At 41.7% G+C, this 19,469-nt stretch overlaps 1 protein-coding gene across 4 annotated transcripts; it reads right to left on the minus strand.

Annotated features, from left to right (window-relative positions):
- Window positions 1-76: 76 nt before the first annotated feature.
- Window positions 77-18,115, minus strand: LOC139733288 (uncharacterized). 4 transcript variants are annotated; one of them, XM_071644122.1, is made up of 6 exons: window positions 16,833-18,115; window positions 14,058-14,189; window positions 12,903-13,040; window positions 10,214-10,345; window positions 8,746-8,883; window positions 77-2,828 (listed from the first exon to the last, which is right to left on the minus strand). In XM_071644122.1, the coding sequence occupies exons 1-6, from the start codon at window positions 17,710-17,712 to the stop codon at window positions 2,260-2,262; spliced, it is 1,989 nt and encodes a 662-aa protein (XP_071500223.1). In that variant the 5' UTR covers window positions 17,713-18,115; the 3' UTR covers window positions 77-2,259. The 4 variants fall into 4 exon arrangements, with proteins under 4 accessions (XP_071500223.1, XP_071500225.1, XP_071500224.1 ...); XM_071644124.1 differs by lacking the exon at window positions 12,903-13,040; XM_071644123.1 differs by lacking the exon at window positions 8,746-8,883.
- Between the last annotated feature and the right edge of the window lie 1,354 nt (window positions 18,116-19,469).

The following is a 19,469-nucleotide window of genomic DNA, read 5'->3' on the forward strand; positions in this document are numbered from 1 at the left end:
CACCTGTGGGTGTGGTCCTTTATTGAAGTTTGATAGGTGTTAGATTTAACACCCGTGATGTTAAATCTAACACCGATGTTTTTAAAGTGTAGGAAATATATCAACGCTACTGTTAATACAAGCAACCTTGAAATATGTTGGGACTTTTCTTTCCTGACGTATATAGGAGCGGTAGCATTGATTACTGTCCGTTATAAAGGAGATCAACAAAGAGAGAAGCGAAGAACACGAAGAATCACATAATGTTGCTGCATGGTATGACTATGAACAAATACCGGAAAATAGGAAAGTTTTTGCAATGTATTCAGGCATCATGAAGTGTAACCATGCGTTGTTCATAACAAAACACGAATACATATAATGAAGCTGGTCCATTGAGTGGCAAACACCAGCTGTAATATGGTTCCTTGACATTTGCTCCTGCGAGACTTTGCTCCATGAAATGCATATATCTGCACGCTAAGCCAAGCATACATTCTTCCATCACAAAACATAATCATAACCCTAATCCTAGTTCTCACATCAAACTAAACAAAATTCCCCTATCACAACCCTAACCATAACCTTTTTATTCCTTGAAGAGAATAGGACCGGAACATTTGTCGCAGGAGCAAATGTGGTGTCACCATTTATAACACATAAGGGGCGGGCCCAGGTGAAGATAAAAGGATCAAACACCAGAAGCCTGACACCAACGAGTCAGTGATGTTGAGCTCGTGTGCCTTGTTCACTTGGCGACTAGCTCGTGGGATGTATGACTCGTGGGTGTGGCAATCGTGACGTGCATCCATGATCCATCGCATGTGTGAAAAGCACCTCTAATAGATACAGAAAAACATTCGCGGCATCATTCCAACCAAAAGGCTGTGCGGCATCATTCCAACCAAAAGGCTGTCCAGCCACACAACATGGCGCCTAATGATGTATCAAACTGAATGTATTAATTCGTAAACCTAAGGAACGGACTCACTGAGCTTTCTATGATTCTGTTTTTACGATTGTTTTCGAAAAGGAAAAAAGGTGTTGGGTTTGACTATAGAAATTCCTCGTATTATAATAGAACAACTCGCCACATTGAAAAAGCATGGTGTAGGCTTATGAGCATTACACTTAAGGTTGTTTGTCAGAAAAATACAAAATGTGAAAGTATATGCGCAATCACTGCCGTATGCGAAGACTACTACAGTATATAATGTCACATGCGTAGAACGATAATAAGGATAATAAAAAAAATTCACAAACTTTACTTTTTGAATAAAGTGCACATTTCTCCGACTTGTTACTGACGTATGTTAATGGTAATATTATTACCCTTGCCCTCTGAAAGAGAGAAGACGAGTGTTCTTTTGCTATGCGAGAAAAGTGAAAAATGTTGAATTTCTTTAAACATTCTTTAAATCGCTGTACACATGTGACATCACAATATATAGTAGTCTTCTCATCCAGCCGTGACTGAGCAGAAACTTCTAAAGTTCATAATTTTTTAAAGGACTGTCCGATTTTCCTCAAACTCTCACTAATGTGTTCTACTAATATTGTTCCATTCACTCACCCACATGTCTATGAAGGTGGACTTGTGCTTTAACTGATATCAAACAAACAAGACTTGGAGTATTGATTACTGGTCATTTATGGTAGAGAAGATCAACAAAGAAAGGAACAAAGAGGTGAGCCATGTAGATGCTTAGTATGACGACGGAACAATTATCGGAATCGCAAAGTTTCACAATTACATGCAAACTTCAGGCAATCATTGTATCCATTGCTACAACAAAACTTGGTTACGTTTTGATACTGGTCCACCATTAGTAACAAACACACGTTCCATAATCCAGTGGGGGTCATAAATGATAAGGGATGCCCAGAACACCTCCAAGGGATAGGCAAATTACACTCACAGCGTTAGATTCCTCCGGAGAGTTTGAATAGATCACAGTTGAAAATTCACATAATCCATATCTGGTCACTGAGATTGCATAATTGCGACACTCACATAGACAAAAAACTCGTGTCTTTCTACACATCTTACTCACTACCAACGGTTATTCGCTAGCCAAATTGACAACGTCATTTGGATATGTTCCCAGAAAGGGACTCTTCGTAAATTTGTTACTTGTAAGGTTGTGATGATATATGAAGAGTATACTTTTCAAAAGTATCGAATAAGTTTGTTATACGGTAGTGGCCACTTCTCTCCAAAATCTACCCTTTTCGCTACAAGCGACAGTCCGATCGTGGATTGAATAGTTGGTGACGTTCTTACTTGTCGGTCTGCTTCCTGGCTGAATCAAAATGTTCAGGGAACATGACTTTACTTCTTGGACGAGTGTCTGATGATGGTGACGTTTTCTGTAAGGGTGTTGATACTGGGGTAGTGACCATGTATGGTGTGATGGAGTTGGGAGATTTCACTTTCATTCCTGACTCATCTTTGTCGCTTACATTAGAAAAGATGGGACAGTCCCTTTTATCTAAATAGGGCTGTTTAAAAAAAGAGAAAAAGTCCGGGAGTGGTGTTTTATGGTTACTAGACGAGTCGGATTTAGGTACCTGGAGAGAAGTCTGTGTTCGATATGTTTGGAAAGGATTGAGCTTTTGGTAACGGTTAGCAGAAGTTGTAGATCGGATCAAAGCAGAGTTTGCAGTTGACTGGAGTCCACGCTGCTCATCGCCCGAGTAACCACTCCTAATTGCTACTGGTTTAACTGGCCTGCTCATGGATGCAACTTTCAAAGGAGCTGTGGCATAAAAGCGGGGCTGCTCTCCACTTTGCAGTGACATCCGTTGCCTCGATGAAACGAACATACCTGCACCCGTCGTAATAGGTCCTGTAAGAAAGTACACAAAATAATATCTCCAGTGCCAAACAGTTTAAATTTTCATTGCTATTACATGACAAAATGTTTTATCTACGATTTTCTTGACTTGGGGTACTTAGATACATGGCCGGTAGTAAAGACGGGAGCCCCTAGAAAAGAACGCGCAAACTTAAAGGACACTTCATGTCAAAATTAACATGCCGATTCAGTGAAAGCAGAAATGTTAGTAGTACTTATTTGTGAATGTTAAGTAAAAATTGTTATCCCTTTACTATTTTGTTTTTGAACTTTCATAGCTTTGGGGAAATCAATGTCCCGTCGGGATGTGAGAGTATGGCAATAATCATAATATAACAAAATATAAAGAAAGTTACATGACATTTCATTTACCTGGAAAATGCACAGTCATTAGGTATGTTACTAATATGCTAAAGGTAATATTCAACCTGCCGTCTGGAAGATGTTAGTCATTTTAGAATAGAACTTTTTCATTATTCTGTTGAAAACAAGAACGAACAAACAAAAGGCCCTCATATATACTGTCTTAGATTCCTAGAACTTCATAAATGTGTACTTCAGCTTCTGCATTCGCTGACTCTACATGCTCTATACTTTGGGTAAACTCAGGCAGGATTCAACACAGGACGTCTTTTTGGGAAAGTCTATGACGTTATCCATTTTACCACAGCGCTTCCCAAATAATGACTGTAAAATCTTTGAGCTGACTATTACCTTGTAGTGTGCTCTTTGTTATTTTTTGTAGGTTTTAGGGATTTTTTTTGTTCAAGTTTGTATCTCCTATCTTTTATTGATTTTCAATTGATAATATTGAAAGTGACATACATTAAGAAGCACTAGAACCGAATTTTGGGGAAAAGTTTGCACGGGTATTCAACTTTCATCTGAAAAATATATTTTCACATGCTATTGCCGTTGTGACGACGTATTTTCAAAGTCAGATTTTGTGTTATGATTATTTTGAATAGACCACGTGTAGTTTGCCCCCGAACAAATTGAAAATTCAAATAGCCTCGGAGTCCAGTTGGCAAAGGGTCTGAAAACCAGACTACTTACACTATAAGCGTAAAAGATATGCCATGCGAGCAGCAAGGGAAAAATCTGAACGAGTCAAAGACGACTGTTTGAATTTACTTTCGCTGTGTTACAGTCGGTGTCACGAGATGTTCACGAGGGACTATTTCCGGGCGTGTTGTTTTATGGTTATTTGACGAGTCGGATTCTGATCGCTGGATTTTGAAATAACTGACATTATATTGTTATGAAGGGCGGTGAGTTGGCTCAGTCGGTAGCGCGTCTGCCTCACGATCTTAAGGACCCGGGTTCGAACCCGAGTCTGGACTGAGCAATGTTGTGTGTAATCCTACCGTCCCCTCCAGCAAGAGGCAAAACACTCTGTCCCTCGGATAGGACATAAAATGGAGGTCCCGCGAATGAGAGAGTCACAACTCATGCACGCAAAAGATCCCGCTTCATTCATTCATTGCAAAGAACAGGATGTTTAACCCTGTGAAGTGGTAACGCCTCACATCCAACTGGACCCCATGGAAGACCAGCTTAGTGTAGCTGAATATGGGATATCCAGCCATCTTCTCAGATGAAAATGAAAAACAAACAAACATGTTATGGCGAGCGGGAAGTCTGGTTGGGATCGTATCGAATTTGCGCAGCTCAATAATCGAGTGGAGGCCGTGTCACACCTTTCCGGGCAAGCTACGCATGCTTGTTGCGAGTAGGGATTTTCCAGCACGCAGGAGAATTTTCTGCCGGAGGACAAGAATGTTTGCGAATTTTCCACTTGTGTCTTACCTTCTAGACGAGAGCTACTTACCTTCTACTTGCATGTATTCCGTGTGACCTGCGTGAGAGCGTTGAAACCGATCCGTTTTCTGTTACGAGCGACTTACGGGTACTGCGAAGTACCTGCGTTGGAGTTGCCTGCGAGGTGCTGCCGGTAAGGGTCTCTAACTGGTGTTCTGCGTCTACCTCTGCAAACGAACCCCCCCCCCCCCCCCCCCGACGCACTCGGAACAAGTTTTGAGCATGCCCATGGCCTTGTCATCCCGTATCTGAGGATGTTTTGCGGGTTGACTTGAGGGGAAACAAATTTGCTACCCGGAGCTCTCCGCAGTTGGTCCGCACCTGACAGTACCTAGCGCGTAGTCAAGTGTTGAGCATGACCAAAACTTTTTCCGGGTGAGTCGCGGGGATTGTCCGCAGAGGTCCACGCAGAACACCATTAGGAGGCCCTTAGCGGCAGCAACTCGCAGGCAAATCCCACGCAAGTACTTCGCAGTCCTCGTATGCTGCCAAGATAACGACATTCTGTGGGACTTCTGCCATTCCTTGAGAGGAATTCCTTCACTGAGTTGTCAACCCAAACGCGCCTGGCACACAGGTCACACAGCATACCCGCAAGTAGAACTTAGTTAGAACCCGTCCAGCAAGTAATACCCCGTTCCCCCTGTCTAGGAGGACCTCTGGAGGACATGCTAGATGAAAACTAGCTATTTTTTTTATACAAACTCAGTGGGTGTTAAGAGAGACCCCCGTTCAGAGTCCCCTTGTCGTCTAGAGTGAGGTCCGCATACATTTCTATGGAAATCAGTGGAAGGTTTTTTTTTTTTTTTTTTTTTTTTTTTCCATCACAAACAGTGCTGGTCTCTGGAAGTGTGTACTGTGTTTACGCTAGTCTGGTTTTCAGACCGTTTTCTCACGCTAATTTCCTTTTCAGAATATTTACTGCTTCTAGAAGTAGCAGGATAAGCTGATGGGCCTTATCCTTTGACAAAAACGGTGACTTCATGAAGGGCGGCAACAAAATCCGCGAGGGTGCATTTTGTAAAAGGAGTACACTTGGCAAAGGGTCTGAAAACCAGACTATGTTCACGCCGTGTTTGTGCCGAGACCGTTCAGAGTCCCCTCGTCTGGCGTGAACACAGCATAACCTCTAGAGGTTGTGCTAGACTCGTGTTAGGCTGTCTAGCACGACATTCACGCCAGACTTGTGCCAGACTCACTCCAGACTTATGCTAGATGCTTACGCCGTGACCGTTTAGAGTCCCCATCGTCTTGCGTGAACACAGCAAGATCTCTTAAGGTTGTGCTAGACAAAATGGGACTCTGAACGGGGTATAAGACGCATTTACTGACTCGCCCAAATCCTTGCTTGCCCTCAGAAATTGTCCGGTATGCTGGAAAATTCCCACACGCAACAAGCCCGCGTAGCTTGCCCGGAAAGGTGTGACAAGGTCTATACATGGTTGCAGGTAAAAAGATTTGCGTGCGCACCTTCGGGCGACTACAGGTGAGATACGTGCTATGTACTGTAATGTGCGGGTAATCTGCGGGGACCTCCGGGTAGTAAAAATTGTTCTTCGCGAGTCGCACGCAAGGCTTGCATGGGCGTCACCAGGGAAGGGGGGGGGGGGGAGTGCGTTGGGTGCGAACGCACTCCCCTTCAGACCCTTAAAAAAACCAAAAACAAAACAAAACAAAATTCAGTCTGCGAGCGACCTCAACGCCGGACCCTAAATGATTATTATTTTTTATCTATTTATATTTTTTTTTGAAATTTTGCATCGGGGACACACACACACACAAAAAAAAACCTCGTGGGCAAAAACAATTCGCACCCATGGTTCTGGCAGCACTGATTTTATAGATATCTACTTGTACAAGTGTTTTCTATACAGTGTTTACTATTTAGATAGATTTTGGACATCCTTCCCATGCTTGGTCACTTCGAAGCCACCTCGCTGGTCATACATCCCCCAGTCATGAACATAAACCGACACCCTTGACTACCAGTGGCGGATCCAGGGGGAGGGGCGCACCGGGCGTCCCCGCCCCCCTCTTAATTTCCAAAGCGAAAAAGTATAGCTACAAACGGCAGTTTTTGGACTGTAAAATGTCAAAATTTTCAAGCTCGCTCGCATCTAATCTTTATGCAATTCCCCTGATGTTACTGCCAGTAATTGTCTGCAGTTGCACCCGGTGCGCCCCCCCCCCCCTTAATTTCCAAAGCGGCAGTTTTTCTACTGTAAAATGTCAAAATTTTAAAGCTCGCTCTCTTCGCTCGCTTGCATTGAATCGTTATGCAATTCACCTGATGTTGCTGCCAGTAATTGCCAGCAATTGCGCCCGGTGGCATGCGCTCCACCCCCCCCCCCCCCTTAATTTCCAAAGCGAAAAAATATGGCTATATAAAGAACGGCAGTTTTTGGACAGTAAAATGTTAAATTGTCAAGCTCGCTCTCTTCACTCGCTCGCATTTAATCGTTATGCAATTCACCTGATGTTGCTGCCAGTAATTGCCAGCAGTTCCGCCCGGTGCGCCCCCCTCCCTTGATTTCCAAAGCGAAAAAATACGGCTAAGAACGGCAGCTTTTGGACTGTAAAATGTAAAATTTTCCAGCTCGCTCGCTCCGCCAGCTCGCATGTAATCGTTATGCTCTCCTGATATTGCTGCCAGTAATTGCTGGCAGTTAATTCGCCCGATGCGCCCCCACCCCCTTCAATTCCAAAGCGAAAAAAATAGCAACAAACGGCAGGTTTTTTTTGTTACTGTAAAATGTCAAAATATTCAAGCTCGCTCGCTCCGCTCGCTCGCATTTAATTGTTATGCCTTTCTCCTGGTGTTGCTGCCAGTAATTGCTGGCAGTCAATGCGCCCGATGCGCCCTCCCCCCCCCCCCCCCTTTACTTTCAGAGCGAAAAAATATAGCTCCAAATGGTAGTTTTTTTTTTTTACTGTAAAATGTCAAAATTTTCAAGCTCGCTCTCTTCGCTGCTTAATACTCGCATTTATTCGTTATGTCATTCACCTGATGTTGCTGCCAGTAATTGCCTGCAGTTGCGCCCGGTGCGACCCCCCCCCCCCCTTAATTTCCAAAGCAAAAAAAAAAAATGGCTACAAACGGCAGTTTTGGGACTGTAAAATGTCAAAATGTCATTCCATAATCCATTTATAGGGGACAACCCCCTCCCACAACCTCCCCCTTGCTCGTTCCGCTTGTTCGGGCTCGGTCGCGTTCATGACATCAGTGTAAGAATTATTACTAGAAGTTTATTTGAATTATACAATATTTATGGGCAAATTGTTCAATAACAATTTACTTCAAAATGTACTGATACCTTAAACAAGTGGGACTGTTTCAAGTCGATAAAACACGCAAAATACCTGCATCAAATTGCACCATTTACAACATCAAAATGCAAAAAGTGCTCACCATGGGAGGGGAACACTCCCTCCCACATCCTCCCCCTCGCTCACTCCCCTCGCTCTTGCTTGGCCGCGTTCATGATACTCAGTGTAAATATTAAAACATGAAGTTTATTTGGATGATACTATTTTATAGGCAAATTGTTCGATATTTATCTACATAATACTGCTTTACTTTAAACAAGTGGGACTGTTTCAAGTCGATAAAACAAGCAAAACATGCATCAAATCCCCCCTCGCTCTCTCCGCTTGCTCGGGCTCGGTCGCGTTCATGACATTAATGTAACTTCCACACCCTCCCTCCCCCCCCCCCCCTTGCTCGCTCCCTTGCATACTAACACCCCCCCCCCCCCCCCCCCCCAAGATGAAATCCTAGCTACACCGGTGCCTTTTCCCCGCTTGGTTTCCCTCAAAAACAGTAAAAGTCTAGGGATTGAGAGCTTCCTATATTCCAAATGTCTGTCAAAAAATATCTCGTTACATTAGGGTCAAAACGCACCCCCCTTGAAAAAAAGCTGGTGACGCCCCTGGCTTGCCCTGAAAGGTATGACACGACCTTAACTAACTCCTAATTGTTGCTTCCAGGAATTGCGTGTTGTACGGGATACGCCTTTCATAATAAGATGTGGCAGAAGTCACACACTTAGGAATGAGATCGATTGACTCAATAAAGCATGGGATTTACCTGCATCCCCCTTTCTTATAGCAGATCCTGCAATGTTTGGTGGCTGCGTCTTGCATGAAGATGAACGTGCCTTCTGCAAAACTTTTCCTGTGGCATTTTCTGCTGCCTGTGATGGGGAAGGGTCATTCACGTGCAATCCTGGGAAGAGGAAGGCATGCAAATTTGTTACAGTGTTAAATAGTGTATGTTTCCAGTGCTATTACAGTATGTGCATGATATAATGTTATATCTACGATTTGACATTTGAACCGTTCTAGTCAAATTTGATAGCTGATGTATAGGCCTACTGACTGGAACCTCTGGAATAGCAATACAAACATGGAAGTAGAAATAGTAGTCGTACACGGTGGTTGAGTCCGAGTAAAAATCGGACTATCCGTTCAATATTTATGAAATTTCATAGCTTTGGCGAGATCCAGGTCTCGTCATCGATGACTAGAAAGATTGTAACAATCCAGATAAGAAAAAGGGGCAATTATGGTGTAAAAAACAAGGTATAAAGAAAATGATGGTAGATTTCATTTCACAATCATTAGATTTGTTACGTATCTTAAAAGTAATATTCCACCTGCCATTTGAAAGAGGTAAGTCTTTCAGTACTCTTTATTCATTTTGTAAAACACAAAAGTATTGTCCGAGATTCCTCAGACTTGATAGAGAATTACTACTATTTCTGTATAATTGTTTACCGAATCCACTTTGGTAAAACGTCCTTATATTATATTTTACTGTTGTTGTTTTTTTTACAGTGCTCTTGTTCTTGGAATTATCTAGCCATTATTCAGTATTCCACTAGAATTTCAACACTACTGGGTCAAATGGATGTTTACGGATGTAAACAACCCGCAGGATTCGAACACAGGACCTCCCTTTGGAAAGTTAATATCCTTACAGACTTTAATAACCACAATATTCCTAAATATTGACCATAAAGTAAAACTCTTGAGTTGATTATAATCTTTTAGTGGAATCGGTGATAACTTCGCGATTTAATGTTTCGGGGTCAGTGATGGTGTGATGGAGTTGGCCGAACTGACCTTCTTTATACTGACTCATCTATGTCGCTTACACAATAGGAACGCTACGAGAGCAGCAAGGGAAAAATTCTGGACGAGTTACAAAAAAGACTCTTCACATATACACTTCTCGGTAAATAAAAGAGTCGGTGGCACAAAGTGTTTACATGGAACAATTTTCCGGCTTCTTGTTTTGTGGTAAGTGGACAAGGCAAATTTGGGTCACTGGATTTGTGAGAGAAATAGCATTTTTTGTAATGGCAAGCTGGATGTTTAGCTGGGATCGAAGCAAACTTGCTCAGCTCAATAACCGAGTTATAGCAACACCCAATTGTTGCTTATATGAAGTTCATGCTACGGGATACACCTTTCATAATGAGGTGTGGATGAAGACCGGGGCTGCTCCATACTTAGGAGTGACATCGATTGACTCAATAAAGCTTGGGAGTTACCTGCATCCCTCTTTCTTGTGCCAGATCCTGTGATTATCTGGGGCTGCCTCTTGCATGAAGATGAACTTGCCTTCTGCAAGTCTTTTCCTGTAGCATTGTCTGCTGCTGGGGAAGTTTCATTCGCTTGCAATTCTGGGAGGAAGGTACATGTAAACATAATAACACTTACCAAGGTCTATATGTGACCATGATCACAAAACCACCAGAACATTACCAGACGAGGATTATTAATTAAGGGCAGGTTCTGAAAGAGCAGACTGCAAGTTCTAAAATTACTTGTACTTGAATATTACTGGACTTTTCAACCAATCTGAATAATAAAAAGAAGGTATACACATTCTGGTAAGTGTTTACTGAGAAAAGAGGCACGGGAGCTAATGGTATATTCAAGTGTTTAATTCTCACTATGCTGTGCTCTTTTGGCGCCTTTGAATGGTTCTACAGATAAATGGTGCTACATAAATGCTATTTCATCATCATCATCATCATCATCTCTTTTCCATTAGAATGGGACAAAAAGAGGATGTAATACTCTGTATCAACCACAGTAGACTCTAAGACATTTGTAATACCTGAAATTGTATGCGTCTATTAAGGAGATTCATTTCATGGCTGATAGCAACTTTAAGTGCAGCAGCGCCATTGTTTCACAATTTATCACAATTGAAAGTGAGGAGTGTCTAAATTGTTTCTAAAAACTGAGAAGTGGTCTCTAAAACATATTAGACCATATTATTCATTTAAAGAAAAACTGATCAAGAAAAACAGCTAAAATTAGAATTAAAAATCCAGATTGTTTTAAGATCATAAATTTTACCAAAATGTAAAGAATGAATGCTCTTTCAGACAATATAAAAGATCTGAATATTGATTATGCTGACATATTTCTCGTAAAATCAGGGCGCGCGACTTTGTGTTGGTTTTGTGTTGCACAGTGGCAATTGTTTATGCTTTCATTGCTATTACGTGACAAAACGTTTTATTTACGATTTCCCTTTTGATTCGGGCTACACTTAGATTATCTAATGGCTGGTAGTACTGGCAGGAACCTGTGGAATAGCAGAACACACACTTAAAGGGAAATAGCAGAACACACACTTAAAGGGGAATAGCAGAACACACACTTAAAGGGGAATAGCAGAACACACACTTAAAGGGGAATAGCAGAACACACACTTAAAGGGGATTTTACCACAAAACGTACATGCAGATTCAGTTGATTTATAGATATTAATCATACACGTTAGCTGAGTTCGTGGAAAATCGGATTATCCGTTCAAAATTTAATTCAAAGTTTTGGGTACAGAATATAACAACAATTTGGAGTGTCACAGAACAGCAACGATGGCGAGCTAGAATCTCAAGATAATACCAAACCATTATATTTTTCGCATTTAATTGTTATGCCTTTCTCCTGATGTTGCTGCCAGTAAGTGCTGGCAGTTGCGCCCGGTGCGCCCTCTCCCCCCCCCCCCCCCCCCTCCCTTTATTTCCAGAGCGAAAAAATATAGCTCCAAATGGTAGTTTTTTTTTCTGTAAAATGTCAAAATTTTCAAGCTCGCTCTCTTCGCTGCTTAATACTCGCATTTAATCGTTATGTCATTCACCTGATGTTGCTGCCAGTAATTGCCTGCAGTTGCGCCCGGTGCGCCCCCCCCCCCCCCCTTAATTTCCAAAGCAAAAAAAAATATGGCTACAAACGGCAGTTTGGGGACTGTAAAATGTCAAAATGTCATTCCATAATCCATTTATAGGGGGACAACCCCCTCCCACAACCCCCCCCCCCCCTTGCTCGTTCCGCTTGTTTGGGCTTGGTCGCGTTCATGACATCAGTGTAAGAATTATTACTAGAAGTTTATTTGAATTATACCATTTATGGGCAAATTGTTCAATAACAATTTACTTCAAAATGTACTGATACCTTAAACAAGTGGGACTGTTTCAAGTCGACAAACACGCAAAATACCTGCATCAAATTGCACATTTACAACATCAAAATGCAAAAAGTGCTCACCATGGGAGGGGGACACTCCCTCCCACATCCTCCCCCTCGCTCACTCCACTCGCTCTTGCTTGGCCGCGTTCATGATACTCCGTGTAAATATTACGACATGAAGTTTATTTGGATGATACTATTTTATAGGCAAATTGTTCGATATTAATCTACATCAAAATATACTGCTTTACTTTAGACAAGTAGGACTGTTTCAAGTCGATAAAACAAGCAAAACATGCAACAAATCCCCCCTCGCTCTCTCCGCTTGCTCGGGCTCGGTCGCGTTCATGACATCAGTGTAACTTCCACACCCTCCCTTCCCCCTTGCTCGCTCCCTCGCATACTAACACCCCCCCCCCCCCCCCCCCCAAGATGAAATCCTAGCTACGCCGGTGCCTTTTCCCCGCTTGGTTTCCCTCAAAAACAGTAAAAGTCTAGGGATTGAGAGCTTCCTATATTCCAAATGTCTGTCAAAAAATATCTCGTTACATTAGGGTCAAAACGCACCCCCCTTGAAAAAAAGCTGGTGACGCCCCTGGCTTGCCCTGAAAGGTATGACACGACCTTAACTAACTCCTAATTGTTGCTTCCATGAATCGCGTGTTGTACGGGATACGCCTTTCATAATAAGATGTGGCAGAAGTCACACACTTAGGAATGAGATCGATTGACTCAATAAAGCATGGGATTTACCTGCACCCCCCTTTCTTATAGCAGATCCTGCAATGTTTGGTGGCTGCGTCTTGCATGAAGATGAACGTGCCTTCTGCAAAACTTTTCCTGTGGCATTTTCTGCTGCCTGTGATGGGGAAGGGTCATTCACGTGCAATCCTGGGAAGAGGAAGGCATGCAAATTTGTTACAGTGTTAAATAGTGTATGTTTCCAGTGCTATTACAGTATGTGCATGATATAATGTTATATCTACGATTTGACATTTGAACCGTTCTAGTCAAATTTAATTTAATTCTTTCAGTATACTCTTTATTCATTTTGTAAAACACAAAAGTATTGTCGGAGATTCATCAGACTTGATTGAGAATTACTACTATTTCTGTATAATTGTTTACCGAATCCACATTGGTAAAACGTCCTTATATTATATTTTACTGTTGTTGTTGTTTTTTTTTACAGTGCTCTTGTTCTTGGAATTATCTAGCCATTATTCAGTATTCCACTAGAATTTCAACACTACTGGGTCAAATGGATGTTTACGGATGTAAACAACCCGCAGGATTCGAACACAGGACCTCCCTTTGGAAAGTTAATATCCTTACAGACTTTAATAACCACAATATTCCTAAATATTGACCATAAAGTAAAACTCTTGAGTTGATTATAATCTTTTAGTGGAATCGGTGATAACTTCGCGATTTAATGTTTCGGGGTCAGTTATGGTGTGATGGAGTTGGCCGAACTGACCTTCTTTATACTGATTCATCTATGTCGCTTACACAATAGGAACGCTACGAGAGCAGCAAGGGAAAAATTCTGGACGAGTTAAAAAAAAGACTCTTCACATATACTCTTCTCGGTAAATAAAAGAGTCGGTGGCACAAAGTGTTTACATGGAACAATTTTCCGGCTTCTTGTTTTGTGGTAAGTGGACAAGGCAAATTTGGGTCACTGGATTTGTGAGGGAAATAGCATTTTTTGTAATGGCAAGCTGGATGTTTAGCTGGGATCGAAGCAAACTTGCTCAGCTCAATAAACGAGTAGCAGCACCCAATTGTTGCTTATATGAATTTCGTGCTACGGAATACACCTTTCATAACGAGGTGTGGATGAAGACCGGGGCTGCTCCATACTTAGGAGTGACATCGATTGACTCAATAAAGCTTGGGATTTACCTGCATCCCTCTTTCTTGTGCCAGATCCTGTGATTATCTGGGGCTGCCTCTTGCATGAAGATGAACTTGCCTTCTGCAAGCCTTTTCCTGTAGCATTGTCTGCTGCTGGGGAAGTGTCATTCGCTTGCAATTCTGGGAGGAAGGTACATGTAAACACAAGGAAAAGTAGAAATTACGCGGTGCGTAATATATGTCCCCGCCGGAAGTAGCATTTTGTAGCAAAATGTGCAATATAGGTAAAAAATCAAGGTCAAAGGTCAAAGAAGTCAAAGGTCAAAATTCTGTGTAAAAGTTTTGGAGCCCTCACCTAGTGCCATCACATAAAGCAAACGGAATCGAAATCGGGTTAGAAATGGCGAAGGAGTAGCATTTTGTAGCCAATGTACAATATAGGTCAAAAATCAAGGTCAAAGGTCAAAGAAGGCAAAGGTCAAAATTCTGTGTAGAAGTTTTGAAGCCCTCACCTAGTGCCATCACATAAAGCAAACGGAATCGAAATCGGGTTAGAAATGGCGAAGGAGTAGCATTTTGTAGCCAATGTACAATATAGGTCAAAAATCAAGGTCAAAGGTCAAAGAAGTCAAAGGTCAAAATTCTGTGTAGAAGTTTTGAAGCCCTCACCTAGTGCCATCACATAAAGCAAACGGAATCGAAATCGGGTTAGAAATGGCGAAGGAGTAGCATTTTGTAGCAAAATGTACAATATAGGTCAAAAATCAAGGTCAAAGGTCAAAGAAGTCAAAGGTCAAAATTCTGTGTAGAAGTTTTGAAGCCCTCACCTAGTGCCATCATATAAAGCAAACGGAATCGAAATCGGGTTAGAAATGGCGAAGGAGTAGCATTTTGTAGCAAAATGTACAATATAGGTCAAAGGTCAAGGTCAAAGGTCACGACTGAAATTCTGTGTAGAAGTTTCAAAGCTCCCATGTAGTGCTATCATATAAAGCAAACAGAATCAAAATTGGCTCATAAATGACAGAGAAGTAGCAAATTGAAGATTTTGATCACACACGGACGCACACACGGACACACGGACGGACGGACGCACACACGGACATACGGACGGACGGACACACGGACGGACGGACGGACACACGGACACACACACGTACGGAGCCCGTTTCATAGTCCCCTGCTCGAACTCGTTCGGCGGGGACAATAATAACACTTACCAAGGTCTATATGTGACCATGATCACAAAACCACCAGAACGTTACCAGACGAGAATTACTAATTAAGGGCAGGTTCTGAAAGAGCAGACTGCAAGTTCTAAAATGACTTGTACTTGAATATTACTGGACTTTTCAACCAATCTGAATAATAAAAAGAAGGTATACACATTCTGGTAAGTGTTTACTGAGAAAAGAGGCACGGGAGCTAATGGTATATTCAAGTGTTTAATTCTCACTATGCTGTGCTCTTTTTGGCGTCTTTGAATGGTTCTACAGATAAATGGTGCTATATAAATGCTGTTTCATCATCATCATCATCTCTTTTCCATTAGAATGGGACAAAAAGAGGATGTAATACTCTGTATCAACCACAGTAGACTCTAAGACTTTTGTAATACCTGAAATTGTATGCGTCTATTAAGGAGATTCATTTCATGGCTGATAGCAACTTCAAGTGCAGCAGCGCCATTGTTTCACAATTTATCACAATTGAAAGTGAGGAGTGTCTAAATTGTTTCTAAAAACTGAGAAGTGGTCTCTACAACATATTAGTCCATATTATTCATTTAAAGAAAAACTGATCCAGAAAAACAGCTAAAATTAGAATTAAAAATCCAGATTGTTTTAAGATCATAAATTTTACCAAAATGTAAAGAATGAATGCTCTTTCAGACAATATAAAAGATCTGAATATTGATTATGCTGACATATTTCTCGTAAAATCAGGGCGCGCGACTTTGTGTTGGTTTTGTGTTGCACAGTGGCAATTGTTTATGCTTTCATTGCTATTACGTGACAAAACGTTTTATTTACGATTTCCCTTTTGATTCGGGCTACACTTAGATTATCTAATGGCTGGTAGTACTGGCAGGAACCTGTGGAATAGCAGAACACACACTTAAAGGGGAATAGCAGAACACACACTTAAAGGGGAATAGCAGAACACACACTTAAAGGGGAATAGCAGAACACACACTTAAAGGGGATTTTACCACAAAACGTACATGCAGATTCAGTTGATTTATAGATATTAATCATACACGTTAGCTGAGTTCATGGAAAATCGGACTATCCGTTCAAAAATTTAATTCAAAGTTTTGGGTACAGAATATAACAACAATTTGGAGTGTCACAGAACAGCAACGATGGCGAACTAGAATCTCAAGATAATACCAAACCATTATTTTTTTTCAGAAAAAATACAGTGATTAGACTTGGCACTGTCATTTTTTGAAGAGAAATGTTCCGCTGACGTCTGAAAGAGGTACGTCGTTTAGTGATCTTTCATTATTTTGGAAAACACATTATTATAATAAATTGTCCGAGCCCGGATGTCCGAGATTCCTCAAACTTTCATAGATGCATGTGTTTTACTACTTCTGCATCCACGTACCAATTTGGGCTAAATTGTAATTATGTCTTACAAATACGTATGGGTCTCCGACCACTTGACGAGACTCTGACCAGTCTCTGATGTCTTTATGTGCAGTCAGCTTTCAGGGTAGAGAAGTGTGAGGTATGTGAAACTACAGATGACAAATTTGAGTGAAGTCCTCCTCACAGTTTAGCATTCCAAGCGTGTTACTTAAATCCTCGATCTTACCTGACAATACTGCTGCAAGTCCCAAAACATGAGTGAGGCAAGTGTGAGCCGTTTCCCGAATCATGTTCTCCTCCTCGCCTATAATGGGGATGGTCAATTCTCGTTGGCCATCAGCTTTCATCGCATCTAACCACGGCTCAAAGGTTGTGAGGATATCTTCCTCATTACCACCGGCCAGCAGATCTCTCCCTAGCTCACAAGCAACAGAAGTTTCAGCAAGGTCCTCTTTCTGGACCTCTATCATATCCTGCAATTTCTCGTCAAATTCGCTCTTTAAAATAGTAAGTGACTTGAACAACTCGTCGAACTTGCTCTTGCTGGCCATGATAGACAATCCTAAAAGAGCATGTCCCCGATTGTATTTCTCTTGGAGAATACGGATGATATTTTCCCTTTGCCTGTGCTTTGTCTCACTGTCGTCAAGAATCTGCTGCATTGCCTGGGTCCTCGCCATAACGACTGTCTTCGCGAGACTAACTCTAGTCGCATGGTTTGCATGATTCTCCATCGAACACTCGCTGCAGATGAGTTCTTGGCATTTGTCGCAGAAATACTTCTTGCGGATTGGCCGATGTTTCTTGCAGACTGGTTCTTTCTCCTTCGTACCCTTGTGATTATGGTTTGCATTCTTATTCTCCAGTGTCTCCACCATCCTGTTAGCCAAGATATTCGGCTTAAGCATGGATGTCCCGGAATCCTCGTCGATAAACGTCTCTTGGCGACACTCTGGACAAGTAATCTTATAGTCATCATCGGCAAAATCTTCTATGCACTTTGCGCAAAAGGTGTGAAGACATGCCAGGTATCTAGCTTCTTTAAAAGTTTCCATACATACGGGACATTCAAGTTGCTGTGCTATCGCGTCCTCGCAAGCCGCCATATTGCAATAATTATTAGATTTCCGGTGTCACGCGAGACGTCAGGCCAATGGATTGTTATCACAAGAACACGTAGTGATGGCTACTAAGTTATCATCTAACACTTTGAACGCTCTGAAGATTATGAAAGAAGGAGAAAACCCGTTGCCACAAACACACTCTAGGCTTCCATCCAACAGCTATGTGTCTTTGAGTCGTAGTTGTGCCCTCGCCCTTACTCAGTGAACATGCAAAATGGTGCGATGCTTTTGCATGCAACACATACCATGCTGTAGACCACATTTCCCGATAGGGTGGAATGTGAGATGTATTGCAATGTTGGGATTCCCCACCGATTGAGCACTGTATTGATTGTTTACAGCATCCATTATCTGGGAAAGGTCAAAGTTCTAAAGGATATGATTAAGCTTGGTGATTTTCGTACAAGTAGAAATAGCCAGGGTAAATGAAAAAGTACATATAATATGTATATATATATATACCGTATTTTAATCTAGTGTAGATACATACAGTTTGCCTATACCATCTTGGCATAAACATATTGCTATGTACACACATATTGACAGTACGTATACCTTTCCTGTCTAATCTGGGTGTTCGATTTTTGTAAAATTTTGTTTGTGCCCAAAACCAATACGCACACAACGTAAGTAAAATGACCGACGTTGTATAATGACAAAAGTGCTCGGGAACACGTTTTTTGGCGTAGAATATTACATCACATCGTTGGGATGCTCCCCCTCTCATCGGGGAGGTGGTATTAAAGTGGCTGCTGTTCATATTTTGTCATATGTGTTCATGTGTTATGCATCTCATTTGCATGTTATGTTCACTGTACTATGACTTGATTGCGAAGTAAACTGACATGTGTTTGTCATTATCCGGCTCCACCGAGCGAGCTTGAAAGTTTTGACATTTTACAGTCCCCAAACTGCCGTTTGTAGCCAAAACTTTTTTTCGCTTTGGAAATTAAGGGGAGGGGGGGGGGGCAACGGGCACAATTAACTGCTGGCAACTACTGGCAGCAATATCAGGAGAATAGCATAACGATTAAATGCGAGCGAGGCGAGCTTGAAAATTTTGAGATCTTACAGTCCAAAAACTGCCGTTTGTAGCTACATGTATATTTGAAGAGTTTGTTTGCAAAAAACGATAAGTCCATATTTGCCAAATGGAGATATTTGCGATTAAAGTTCAAGAAAAATATAGAAAATGAAAAGAAAATTTTTGTTTCTTTTGACCATAACTTCAAAAATGTACCTTTATATGTAGTGACCAATGTATCATTTTAAAGGTATCATTTTGTACTTTATGACTGAGATCGTACTTCAAAATCTTCAAAAATGGACTTATCGGTTTTTGCAAACAAACTCTTCATTTTTTCGCTTTGGAAATTAAGGGGGGCGGTGAACCAACCCCCCCCCCCCCCCCCCCGGTTCCGCCACTGGTAGTCAAGGATGTCGCTTTATGTTCATGACTGGGGGAGGTATGACCAGCGAGGGGGCGTCGAAGTGACCAAGCGGGGGAAAGAACTCCAAAATCTGCACTTTAGAGCATCCCCAATTGTTTGTATTTGTGTGTGTGTGTGTTTTATATACATGGAAAAGTTAGGAAATAACCCAGTTCAAGTCTTATTATTGGCAATGCAAGGCATTTTAATATAGACTAGTATGTAAAGCAACACTGCAAAATCAATGATCTAGCTGTGATATAACGAAGCGTAAGGTACAAAGGTGTACATTCATACATCGCATTGGGC

Source organism: Diadema antillarum, unplaced genomic scaffold (genome assembly GCF_040938485.1).
Source record: "Diadema antillarum isolate AM-2024a unplaced genomic scaffold, OU_Dant_1.0 seq00000467_RagTag, whole genome shotgun sequence".
Classification (NCBI taxonomy): Eukaryota; Metazoa; Echinodermata; class Echinoidea; order Diadematoida; family Diadematidae; genus Diadema; species Diadema antillarum.